The sequence below is a fragment of the Lynx canadensis genome, chromosome C1, assembly GCF_007474595.2.
Source record: "Lynx canadensis isolate LIC74 chromosome C1, mLynCan4.pri.v2, whole genome shotgun sequence".
In the NCBI taxonomy this organism is placed as follows: domain Eukaryota; kingdom Metazoa; phylum Chordata; class Mammalia; order Carnivora; family Felidae; genus Lynx; species Lynx canadensis.
Genome location: NC_044310.1, coordinates 17,548,153 through 17,561,085, shown reverse-complemented (window position 1 = coordinate 17,561,085; position 12,933 = coordinate 17,548,153). Strand labels below are relative to the sequence as shown.

General features: G+C 44.4%; 1 protein-coding gene across 2 annotated transcripts; it reads right to left on the bottom strand.

The window, feature by feature from the left end:
- Positions 1-1,005: 1,005 nt before the first annotated feature.
- Positions 1,006-5,282, bottom strand: PNRC2 (proline rich nuclear receptor coactivator 2). Of its 2 annotated transcripts, none has more exons than XM_030327025.1 (3): positions 5,044-5,282; positions 3,348-3,553; positions 1,006-3,082 (listed from the first exon to the last, which is right to left on the bottom strand). In XM_030327025.1, exon 3 carries the CDS (start codon positions 3,062-3,064, stop codon positions 2,645-2,647), a length of 420 nt encoding a protein of 139 aa, XP_030182885.1. In that variant the 5' UTR covers positions 3,065-3,082; positions 3,348-3,553; positions 5,044-5,282; the 3' UTR covers positions 1,006-2,644. The 2 variants fall into 2 exon arrangements, with proteins under 2 accessions (XP_030182885.1, XP_030182886.1); XM_030327026.1 differs by lacking the exon at positions 5,044-5,282 and adding an exon at positions 4,423-4,604.
- Positions 5,283-12,933: the final 7,651 nt, after the last annotated feature.

Sequence of the window (12,933 nt, the reverse complement as noted above, 5' to 3'; positions counted from 1 at the left end):
TGACGACAAATGTAAACATGAACATTGACTGACTTAAGATTCACGCTATGGCTGACTTCAGTCTTAGAGGATAGGTTGTTTCTAAAACAACTTTTTGGTTCTCACAACTACAATGGTTAGGGAATTTCTGTCACTATAATTCCTGTAGGCTAACCAAAACTATTAGTACCTCTCTGGGATGTGCGATGTTGAAATCATTAACCTTTTCTTTAGGTTACCCTTAACTTTTAAAAACTTCAGTTAGAAGCCTTTCTACACCCACCCTCAAGTCTGAACAACTAACCACTGGAGTCCATCCCAAACCAAACACCTAATACTGCATAAATCCAGAATTAACACACTTAGGCTGAGAACTGTTAAATCTAGTGAAATTCCACTGGTTATAGTAAAGAATTTGACAGTCCTTGGCACTGACTGCCTGTAGACATTACACAGAGAATAGGGGGGAAAATGGAGACTCCTTCCTCCAAATCATTTATTTCCTATGGTTTGCATGATAAAGTAATGGCCTTGCCGTGGTAACAACCTATTCTTGAACTAGTTTAAGCTACCCCTATCTCTTGGAACCTATGGAGTATTCTGATGCCTTAACCCACCCCCCCCAAAGCCTCCTGGTGGAAATTATACTTTTACATAGGAACATATGAAACCATTCTTGTCAGTTTGAGGAATGTTGTTTTCTATAAACCTCAGTCATCTTAGAATGTAGAGAAAAGGGAGAGATGCAGGGAATTAAACCTGGTTTACTCTCTTGAATTAGAATCTTAGTTTCCAAAGTATGCTGTGTCCTTTTACTGTTAGCCCTGCTTTGGGCTGGGGGGGGGGGTGGGGGCTGGTCATAAACAGCAGGTTTAATTGTATAGCTGTTGAACTGATCCAAATGTGTCTATCAGTTGGCAGATTGGTTGCCTTGTAAAAACGAGCAGTCCTACCGTTTCTTCAGTTGGATTATGAGTGCGTTAAAAATAGTCGTAATTTTTTACAAAATACAAACCAACCACTGGGGGGGGGGGGAAGAAGCAATTTTATTTTTTAATTTCATGCTTGAAATTTGCATATGTACATTAAGTACTATGTAAACTTGTCTTTAGAATACCATTATTTGATTTGGGCAATATTACCTCATCTGAATTTACTTGGAGAAATACAACTTCACCCTTCTCCTTTAAAATGTCAAAAGCTGCCAAGTTAGAATAGGGCACCTAAAATCAGAAATTTTAAATTGACTCTCCCACACACATTTGTAATTCACTATTGGGTTAATTTATATTTAGGTAAAATATGTTATCAAGTTATGCAAGAAATTACATCTTTTACATTAAGTGGTCCCCTGGGTTGCACTTACTAGTAACAAAAAAATATATATACTGGCATCATACACTAAACTATATTCATGTTATAGATTACAAAAATTATTAAAAGCCAAAATGAATCTTTAAGGTTGGAGGGACCTTTTAATGGTTAATCTTTGGGCTTAAGGAGGAAAAATTAAAATAGTCCCATACTGCATTTCACATCTCTTAAAAATAGGAAGTGTTTTAGCAGCTTTAAAACCTTTTCAGTTATATAAAACTTATTACACTAGGGTTTACTTTGAAATATAGTTTACCACCAGATCAATTATACATACACCGGCACTTTAGCACAAGGGCAAACCTTAAAAACAAATTATTTTGGACCTTTAAAATCAGGCCATAGCATAAAAAACAAGAGTCATGGTCTTACATTCAGCAAATTCATACTAAAATATTCTATTTTTATAGGATAAATGCCAACAAAACTTTACATATGCTACAAGTTTATTACATATATTTACATGGCTCTTTCCTAGGTACTTAAAACTTTCACATTATACAGCTCCCCACTTAAGTAAGCTTTGCAGGGATAACTTTTGAGACCAGATCACTGTCAGAATAGCTTATGCAGTGCTAGAATACAAAAAAATGTATTCTGAAAGCTACTCAGTGATCACCAAATACTGTTTCTATAAAAACTGGTTTTGGTGCATTAGTTGGCAGACGCTTATCCACTCACTGCATGAAAGAAATGGCCATTGGGGTATGTGGTCTCATTCTAAATTAGCCACGAGTGCCCTTTCTACATTCACCAGCATACAGTTTACTAAAATGCAACCATTCTCTAAGAAAGTCACATTTTCTTTTTGGCAGTGCATAGGATTGTTGGCATATTATTGGTTTGGGTGTTTCTAGGACTTTAAACTTTCAAATACTCAACTACTTCTTAGTCCCTGTATGTCTTAACTAGATGCTTAAAATCAGATTCACTAGCTTTCAACAGGTCAATCTAGTGATCCATGAATGATAATCTTAAATTAGTATTTTCACCCAACAGATAGGAAAAGTTGATTACCATTCCCCAAATCTAAACTTAAACCACTTAAGTTACTCAGTTGAGAACACATAATATTAAGTACTATGATGAATAATTTTGTTATTTTAAGTTGCACTGATCCCACCATCACATCACAGTGCACACAACACATAAAACAAGTTAAGATGAAGTCTAATTAGATTTTCTACATTAATTAGCAATTTTACACAAATAGATTAGTTCCCTAGTGAATTTGGTCTGAAACAATTGACAACTACCCTCCAATATAACTAAGTTTAAATAGTATTTTATCTTATACCTGTACTTTAAGTAAGGTTTTAAGTTGAAATGTCATTATTTCCTTATCAGAAGGATTAAAGGAAACTGGAACCCAGTGGCTTGGTGGTTTAGGGAGAACACTTGGTGATGGTGGCTCACTAAATTTGGCTCCAGCATAGTTCTGATTAGTTTGAGACTTAAAAAGCAAGCTAGAACTTGATAAGCTAGAGTTCCAGTTTTGATTATTTGGAAAATTTTTGTTCTTCCCCCCATTTTGCATGGCCTGCCGTGCAGCTGCCGAGGAGGTGTAAGTATGTCCCCTTTCTTTTTTCTTATGAACAATCTTCATCTGGGAATTCTGATCCTTGGTCTTCTGTCTATTAAGCTGTTGCTGGTTCTTACTAACATTTCTCGATTGAGGGGCTGGAATGTTATACCTCTCTCCACCACCCATCTTCAGCTTCTTTGTCACCTGTAAGTAAAGGGAAAATATTGAGCAAAATTCCAGTAAGAAAAGTTCAAAACTTTAATAAGCTTCTATAAATAAGCCTCAACTTGTAATTCCAGAAACTTTAAAATTGCTACTCAACTGCTTTAACCCCATCCTATGTATGTACACACATATTCACAACCTTTATCACCTTAAAAACAAGCTTCTCCACAAATCTGAATCAACAAAAACAAAAAATAAAAACAAAACGGTTTAGGATGTTTGCCCCACAACATGAGTTTTATACCTTTCAGTCTGCTTCTCGGATTGCAGGATTTCCACTACCTGTCCCCTTCCTTGCTGCCAAGCCCAGGATAATAGATGTTGCTTTCTGCCGGATCCTTTCCTTTGTCTCAATACAGAAGTTTTCATGGGCCGATCTGCTGAATTCAGCCTAGGAGCTGAGGCCAACATCTGAGTCTCCTCAGCACACAAGTATGAGAGAAGTCCTAGCTAGAAAAGCAAAGACTAGTTCATTACTTCAACTCAAAAACACGGGGGAAAGCGATCACTTAGATTTACGGCGGAAATACAGTTAAGAATGGCTACTTCCTGAACTAACAATGGTAGAAAATAACCTTGTAACTGTCATCATTTAAAAGCTCTTCTCAGCCTTGAGATCCAGGAAGTGGGGAATTTGGGGACGGGGGTCTGCAAGTCCCACAAATTATTTTACCTTTACTGGGGAACTTTTCTGAGTCTCACACGGATTTTGTCACCAGTATGTTCAGACTAGGGAAGCATTAGCTTTTGCAGCCATGCCAAGAAGCTGGCTTAAAAGGAGTTTCCTAAAGAGACCCATGTTTTTAAAATCTTTTCAGAAAGTTCCAATCTTGCGGGAGATCGCGTATCCGTTTTCGAAAAGCCTCCTCGCCCAACACGCCTACGTCCAGAAGTGTCTCCTTTAGTTACGAACTCTCGACTCCACCTCATCTTAAAGTTTTCCCAAGTCATAACCCAAGCCGATGTTCCCTCTGAACTGTAAGAGATGCCTCCTTACAGTGAGCATTAAACATTCCGAGTTTTCATGTAACACCCCAAGAAACCAAGTTCCCAAACAAATAAACCCTCTTTTCGGAAGGCTCAGAGGGCCTTGCACACTATTTTAACAGCCCGTGAGTCATTCACAGCGCGAGCCCGGAAAGTTCGGGCCTTCCGACGGGGCCTGGCTTCCGAGCAGCTCCCTTTCTCGAGCCCGGCCCGGGGCCCCGGTGCTCCCGGCCGCCCGCGCCCGACCCGGTTTCCCGATCTCCCCTCCTTCCCCCAACAATGGGGAGCGCGGCCGCCAACATGGCCGCGCCCGCGGCGCCGCCGCCACTCACCGACTTCAAGCTCGGAACGGCGGCGGCGGCGGCGGCTCTCGCTCGGCGTCTAAGCCCCCCTCCCCTTCCAGGGAGAGACGAGGCGCGGGACGTACGAAACCCACGGGCACCGATGAGCTAGCTGCTGACCGCCTCAGCTTCCCGACCCGACCTCCTCCTTCCGCCTCTACCGACAAAATGGAGGAGGCGACGAGCGCCGAAGCGGGGCCGGGAGGCACCGCGGCCAATCAACACACGCCGACGCGCCGCCCGGCCAATGAGACGCGCGCCACCGCCTGTTGCTGGGGCCGGCCGGGGCGAGGGAGGCGAGCTTGTGGCCCAGGGTTTGAAATCCTCCCCGAGAGGAGCATGTCGGGAACAACTGCTGAGGCCCCGGCGGCCGCCCGCCCGCCGGTCCGTCCGTCCGCGAAGGCGCTTGCCCCGCTGCCGCCGGCCCCACTGGACGCGGCGGCGCCCGCGACCCCAGGCGCCCGTCTTGCCCGCGCGCGCTCGGCGTCTGGGAAGGGGCGTCAGCCGCCCTCGGGGCCGCAGCTTCAGCCCGGGCTACCGGCGCGCGGACTCCGTGGCCCTGAGACCCCTGGTGGCCCAGCCTCCCACCCACGGGCGGGGGGTGCGGATTACCGAAGCGGCGTCGGTTCCCGAGGTGGGTTCGTAGTGCCGCGTAACCGGTTTTTACAGACGGAAGATACTCCACAAAGTTGCCTCCCGAGGCCTGGCCCCTCCCCACTTTGCTCCTGACGCTCTTCTCCTTCTCCTACATCACGGGACCTTCTTTGTAGCTCCCAAAGCTTGCGGTTCTCCTGCGGGTCTCTCTCGTGTCCTCCGCCCCAGCCTCGAAACTTCCCCAAGTGGCCGCCCTTGTGAAGGCGTTTCCGACACATGCGCGGATCGAGTCCATCACTTCCTCCTTTGTGCCCCCACTGGTCCTTAACTTCAGTTAGAGCCCTTCGGCGTCCCGCACGGTAACTGCGGCTGCCTGTGTCTGAAACCCACGCACCCACCCGCCACCACGTCCTCGAAGGGCGAGGCCGGCTTCTAGTTTTCTGAACAGAGCCTCTCGAACAAGAAAACTTTGTGGCGAGAACGGGGGCTCGCTTATTCCCCTTTCTGCCCAATTGTAAGTGTGAACGGGGAGAAAAGATCTAGTTTAGGTGATTACGCCAGCGAGGTGCTGGGAAGAGGGAAAGGACAACTTCTTTGGGGTAAATGGATAAGCAACCCAAAATGAGTGTTGCAAAAGAGAACGCCATATTCTCTGTACATATGAGCATGTTCATTGCCGGTTTATGTCCACTTTTTGTTAACTCCCACGTAATTCGTTTTTTAGACTTCAGGTTTTCGCTGCCATCATCCCCCACCCCCACCCCTATGTTTTTCTAGTCACGGCTGTTAAGATTTCTTAAGAAAACCTACTGAAGCTGCTGCATTTTAAAAGAGGAGTTTGTTAATCAAATTAATTTGGTGAAATACATAGAAGAGATATTTTTGAGCATGGGGCTTTCTGGTGCTAATCATATTATAGTCAAATAAGATGAATGTAATAAGCACCAGCTAGTTTACTCAAAGTGTCATCTGTTTCCTAAAAACTCAAGATGCCCGGTAATTGCCAGGCTGTATTTAATGACTTCAAGATTTTAACTTCGAAAAAGACCCTTGCAATAAACTTTTTTTAATGTAATGGTTTGTAAGGTTTCAGTCTGAGCAGCTGCTTCTATTTCTTTTTTCTTCCTATCATCGAAATACCTTTCAAATTCATCCCTATTACACTCCCACCCCTGTGCTCTTCTCTCTGCTCTCCACAGGATCTTATTACTGTGTTACTTAAGAAAAAAAAAATTCTTTGGCTCCACATTGTATTACAGAATTCAATCGCCCTGCCCTCTGATTCTTACCCGTGTAGTATATTGGATTATTTAAAAAAAAAAAAAAAATTTTTTTTAGAGTGTTTATTTTTTGAGAGAAAGAGATAAGAGTGTTGATCAGGAAGGTACGGAGAGAGAGGCAGACACAGAATCCGAAGCGGGCTCCAGGATCCAAGCTGTCAGCACAGAGCCCCATGCAGGGCTCGAACTCACCAACCATGAGATCATGGCCTGGGCTGCTTAAGGGACTGAGCCACCCAGGCGCCCCCTTGTGTATTGAAAACACACACAATGTATTGGCTATTTTCTCTGCACCGCCCCCTTCCCTGTGCTACATTGTTTTTGCTTATTTGCACAAATTCTGGGGTAGGTGCTATTTTGATCTCTACTGTGCAGATGAAGAATGTGAAGCCCAGGCAGTTTAAAGGCGAAAGCCACGTGCTGAGACTCTGGAGCCCAGGCTCTGCGTTCCCTGCAGCATCTGTGTCTGAGTCACCTCTGTCTTTCCCGGTGCCCGAAAGGTGCTTTGCCCAGAGCAGACGCTGAGTACCTGTTGACTGGGCTGCGGGGTTGCTTGGGCAGTTCGAAGCCTCCATTTCTGCCAGGTCAGAGCCAGGCTGCCCTCAGGAGAGCACTGCAAAAGCCTTTACCATGTCCCAGACTCCCAGCAGCCTCTCGGTATAGCTCCTGCCTCATCCTTCATCCTTAACCAGGCGCTGATTACAGCTCAGAACCAGAGAGCAGGAGCTAAAAACATAACCCATTCAGGACATCCCCTGCAGCCTCTGCCTATCCCCTGCCAGTGTTTAAAGTCAGTGCCACCAACACAATCCAATTAGTGGTTCTCAGTTCAAACAGGAAAATGGTGATACAGAGAAACAGCTCTCAGGATGTAGATCAGCCACCAACGCTGGGAGCCAAATGCATAATAAGTATGTGGGTGTTTAATACAAAACATTTATTTAACCAAGATTTATCTGCTGCCTTCTTTGCATCAGGCACTCTGCCAAGCCCTGGGGATACAAAAGTGAATGAGGCTCCATCCCAAGGGTAAAGGAACTGAAAGGCTCTTCCCTGGACAATTTATCAGAGAGGAAAACTGGATGTCTGGGGACATTCATTTCCTCGGTTCTTCCCGTAAGACTCAAGGACAGACAGTGCCACTTGTAAACCCAAAAATCAACCTGCTATGGAGTGCAGGTTACAGACATTATACCCGGACCCCCTGGAATGGAGGGGAAAAGGAAGGGATTCGCACACTCGAAGGAATCCTTTCCCAGGAGAATGCATTTTGAATTATGTCTCAGCAGGAACCAAAATCAACAAAATCTGTGACATAAAATTTACCCACCTAATCTGTAAATAGAAGTGGGGCAAAAGGGTGTTTTGGAAAGTCTGGCTTTGTAGGATTGGTGAGTTGCAGGCTGATACTGTATTTTAGACCCGGTGAGTGGCAGGGCAGTGAGGCAATCACCCAGGTTTGCCACACCTTTCAAACAAGTCTCTAATTGGACCCACTGGCTTTCAGGCTCATCATGTACCTCCCAGTTTGTCTATCTCAAAACAAGCTGGTTTGGTTATTTGTCTTTCTCAAGCTCACCTGTGAATTCAAAATACAACTTTGAACGCTTGCAGGCCAGTCAACTGATGGCTAATTTCAGTTAGGAGAAGTGAGTTCTTGGAACTTGCCAAAAAAGCAAAGTGGAACACCTGTCTGATGTTTTGATGTCCCTTAGGGCTCTACTCTTGTTGCCAAACTGGTATCAGAACACACACCCCTCCACACACCGTGAATGCGTTTCCTGGGGAAGCATCTGCTGCGCTTCCCCGGTTGCTCACACATTCCCAAGCTGTTGCAAATCAGTTCTCAGTCATCACAGCCATTTCAGCTGAATTACTAAATGGGGTACAGGAAGTCAGTGCTAAACTCCCACACTTCCTGTGACTCTGACCCAGGGGTTCTCAGCCTCCAGGACCTTTAAGGGACTCTGATGCATGGACTCGCACCCCAGAATCAGAATCTTTGAGGGTGGCTGCGTGGGTGTTCCCGCAGAGCTCAAGAGTGGCGAATGTGCCACTCACAGATTTGCCACTGTGGCAAATAAGGATTATTTTGAACTAAAGGCACTTGAAAAACAGCAGGTGCAAGAAGGCCACTCTGACCTCTCCTCCCTTTGTCTTCCTGAAGACAGAACAGAAAATTCCCATGTGAAAGATGTCCTCCAACACCAGGAGGAAAGAAACATTCTTATCACCAGAGATGGGAGTGGAGGCCTGGAGAATTCTGTCCTAACAGACCTTGTCAAAAGAACTTACCTTCCTTTACCCTCCCCATGTATTTTAGTTACTCTTCCACGATTTATCTCTTGTTCCACCTAATGGGAAGGCATTTAGGTGCTGTTGTTTCTTTGGGTCTTTATTTCCTTCTCACCTAAAATTTATATGAAATAAATCTGTGTGTTTTTCTCCTGTTAATGCCTTCTGTCATTTTAATTCTCAGGCCAGAGACCCTGAGAGGGTGGAGCTAAGGTTTTGTTTCCCTGACACAGCTGATTCCACTGTCTCACTCTGGTTGAGAACTGGTCTCGGTTTTTCCAAGAGCAGTTCCCCTGATGGGAGGGAGGTGGTTTGTATGTGTGAAGGGGACTTCCTTTGTCCTTTGTAATCCTCAAAGGCGGTGATTATACCAAACAACCACAAAAAATGAACACCCAGAGTTATTTGGATCAGCTTTTTAAAGTGTTCATCACACAGGCGGACTCCCAAGGTCTACCACCAGTTTCCTTGCTAGTCTGTTGATCCAAACTGTCCATTTCTTGCTCCACTGTGAGGTCTGAGCTCCCAGTCCTTCAGGCCAGAAGCTGTATGAACAGAAAGGTGGGCAGCAACCTTGAGAAGAACAATCCAGACAGGCTCAGACTGGCAACCGGATTGATACCAAGAAGAAGTCTGGGACACCCAATACTATACTCACTGGAAAAAAAAAAAACTGGAATATGGGAGCCATCGAATTCTATGTAAGACCATGACTATACCTGTCTCCCAATTATTCACACCTATGATATGAAGAAGAAACACACTATCAAGAAGAGGAAGAAGAAGAAGAAGAAGAAGAAGAAGAAGAAGAAGAAAAGGAGAAGAAGGAGAAAGAGGAGGAAGAAGAAGAAGAAGAAAAGGAGAAGAAGAGACACACTGTCCTTAGGTATCATGGAAGGCTCTAAAGAGAATCCGGTGAGATAGGAAACCACTCAAGCTCCTGCCATATTTGTTCAGCTCGACAGTCTCTGAATTTCTGTGGACGTTTTTGTCTTCCCGCTTTCTACTTTGTGTTGCCTTGTATTACAGCACCTATAGCCTTTTGAACACGTTCCAAATCTACACTATCAAAGTTTTTTCGCATACATTATCTCACTCAATCTCAGCCTTAGCACGACAGGATAGGCATTATTACCATTCTATAGGTGAAGAAACCGAGGCTCTGAGAGACTGGTTCAAGTCTGCAATAGACATCCACCTTAAACATTTTTGTCAGAGTGTGTCTTGTTACGTAAGTAACACGTATTAACCGTAGAAGGCAGATCAACAACGACAAAATCACTCAACATCTTACCTCCCAGAGGTAACCACTGTTAAGGTTTTGAGGGAATGTCCTTCCAGTCTTTTTTCCATACTGAAAGGCAGTGTGCAGAAGAGCACAGACGCCACAGCCTGCCCGCAGTCTCCGCTCTGCAGCTTTTCAACCTCTCTGTTTTAGTTTCTTCACCTGTAAAATGGGGATAATCACAACACCTAACAGTTAGTGTGAGGATTGAACAAATCAACATATTGGAAGTACTCAGAACAATGCCTGAAATCAACAATTTTGAAGTACTGAGAAAGCTTCCAATTACTGATCTTTGTAGGTTTTTTCTCTTCATAAAAATGGTAATGAATGGTATATTTTCTTTTGTTACCTTTTATTTTTCATGTTAAAAAAATTTTTTTAATGTTTATTTATTATTGAGAGACAGAGACAGAGCACGAGCATGGGAGGGGCAGAGAGAGGAGGAGACACAGAATCTGAAGGGGGCCCCAGGCTCTGAGCTGTCGGCACAGAGCCCAATGCAGGGGCTCGAACTCACAAACCGCGAGATCATGACCTGAGCCAAAGTCGGATGCTTAACCAACTGAGCCACCCAGGCACCCCTTATTTTTCATGTTTAAACTCAATACATTGTGATGGGGTGCCTGAGTGTCTCAGTCGGTACGCATCCACCTTCAGCTCAGGTCATGATCTTGCAGTCCATGAGTTCGAGCCCTGTGTTGGGCTCTGTGCTGACCGCTTGGAACCTGGGGCCTGCTTCAGATTCTGTGTCTCCCTCTCTGCTCCTCCCCCACTTGCGCTCTCTCCCTCTCTCAAAAATAGACATTAAAAAAAATAAACCCAATATATTGTGAACCTGTTTCTGTGTATGTATACATACCTAGATCATTAACAGTATTTTATATTATGACCGTGTTATGAATGTCACCACCCCCTACTGTCATTTCCAATTTTTTGCTATTATATGCTGATCTGAATGTCCCTGTAGATAAATCTTCATTTTGTTAAATAAATTTCCTTTAAATAAATTGTAGAGGCGAAATTACTACAGTAAATATCTAGGTAAGACTTCTGACTTACCCCCCCACCATCAGGGCGTTAAAGTCCAGTCTCCAGTTTCTGGCCTTAAGGATACTATACTCCCACCCGGTTATTTATGACTGCTTCTCTGACATCGGATCTGAAAGAGGAGTTGGTGAATTTACATAGAAAAGAAATAGTCAAAAGAATTTTTAAGGTTTTTGATTTAATTAATTTATTTTTTAACATTTATTCATTTTTGAGAGACAGAGAGAGTGACAGATCGTGAGCAGGGGAGAGGCAGAGAGAGGGAGACACAGAATCCAAAGCAGGCTCCAGGCTCTGAGCTGTCAGCACGGAGCCCGATACGGGGCTCAAACCCACAAACTGTGAGATCATGACCTGAGCCAAAGTCAGACACTTAACTTACTGAGCCACCCAAGTGCCCCAAAAGTTTTTTTAAAAGACCACAGGTTATGTATTGCCCCCAATTTTAACAACTATGCGTGTGGGACGTCTTTCTATAGGGGGACTTGATGCCAATAAGATGTACTTATTCATCATAGGTGACAACCTCCATAGCTGTCAGTCCGGCAGTTAATGAGCCACAAACATCTGGACTTTTCCACTGACTCAGGCAGGCCATTGTTTGTCCTCTAGCTGATTGCAGAGACTGTGAGTCAAGCTGCCATGGCACAAGAGCTCATGTTTTGCCACAACAGAAAAAGGCACCCAGACTGACATAGTTTTAATAGATGATTAAAAGTGTTTAGCCTACTTGACACCAATGGGACGCCTCCCACTCCTGAGAATAGCAGACATCAAGGGAGCCTCCGTTAAACCCACATTAACCCACCCACGGAGAGAAGTAACCTGCCTAAGGACAATCCGATCTCTTGACTCTGGTTCACCATGGATGAATTTTTATATCATCTCCCTGCCTTTAACTGATATATCGTTATTTTATTTTGTTATAACTGTTACCTTTTAGAATTCAAGAATATTCAAGGATTTTCTTTTGCATTCCCTAAAGGTGCTCCTCGTTAGCAGTAAGTATTGACCACTTTACTATGAGGAAGACGCCGCACTGAGCAATTTATGTGCGTTATCTTGTTTGCTTCTCGCTGCAACTCTACTGAGGTCAGTAGTATTTTTATCCCCATTTAACAGATGAGAAAACTGAGGCCTGGAGAAATAGGTTAAGTGATTTGCCCAAAGTCACACACTCAGAACTCAAACCTGGGCGAGTGTGATACCAAAACCTCTGCTTGGAGCCACTCTGCTATGCTGGCACAGTCTTCAGAGCCCGTATTTCTAGGAGGGTCTCAGAATACAGCTTGCTGTAGAACAGGAGGTAGCCACTCTTCTGAGTCCAGGCTATCATCAGCCCAGTAAACTTGCACATATATTCTTAACTCCTTTTGGAAAGAAAGCAAAGAAAAAACAGAGTATTTATATATTCCTCTGTATATGGAGTTGTTTTCAAAGGCATCCTGCCCATGAGGGGGCATCCTTCCATGAAAGGATACTGCTAAGAGGCAGAAGCTGAAGGAGCTTCTGCAGCAGCGAGGGCCTAAGGAGGAACACTGCCCACCGTAGAGAAATGGCAACCAGGTGAACTCATGAGGAGGAGTTGGTGAAGAGCCCCCCAAAGTGCCCATGATAGAAAGAGGCAGCTTTAGATATCCATCAAGCTAGGAAACCATAAAGCCATCTGACCAGATTTTTGGTCCAGAAGGAAATTTCTTGCTCTCCTTTACCCTTCTTCCCTGACTGCAATCCCAGAGATGTCAGGGATCTGGCAGTTAGCCAGCTGCAGAAGGCCGAGGAAGGAAGGACAGAGCATTCAACTGTCAATCAAGCTCAGAGTTCTGATTATTCCCTGGGCTGACCAATTTTAATTACTGAATCAAAATTGAATTTAAAATTTAAAATGACCGCTGAATTCTATTACCCAAAAGAAAGAGTGACAATGAAAAGATCAACTAGTGTCGCACACACAACATCCAATCAGACATCTGATTGATCAACATTAGACAGCCAATA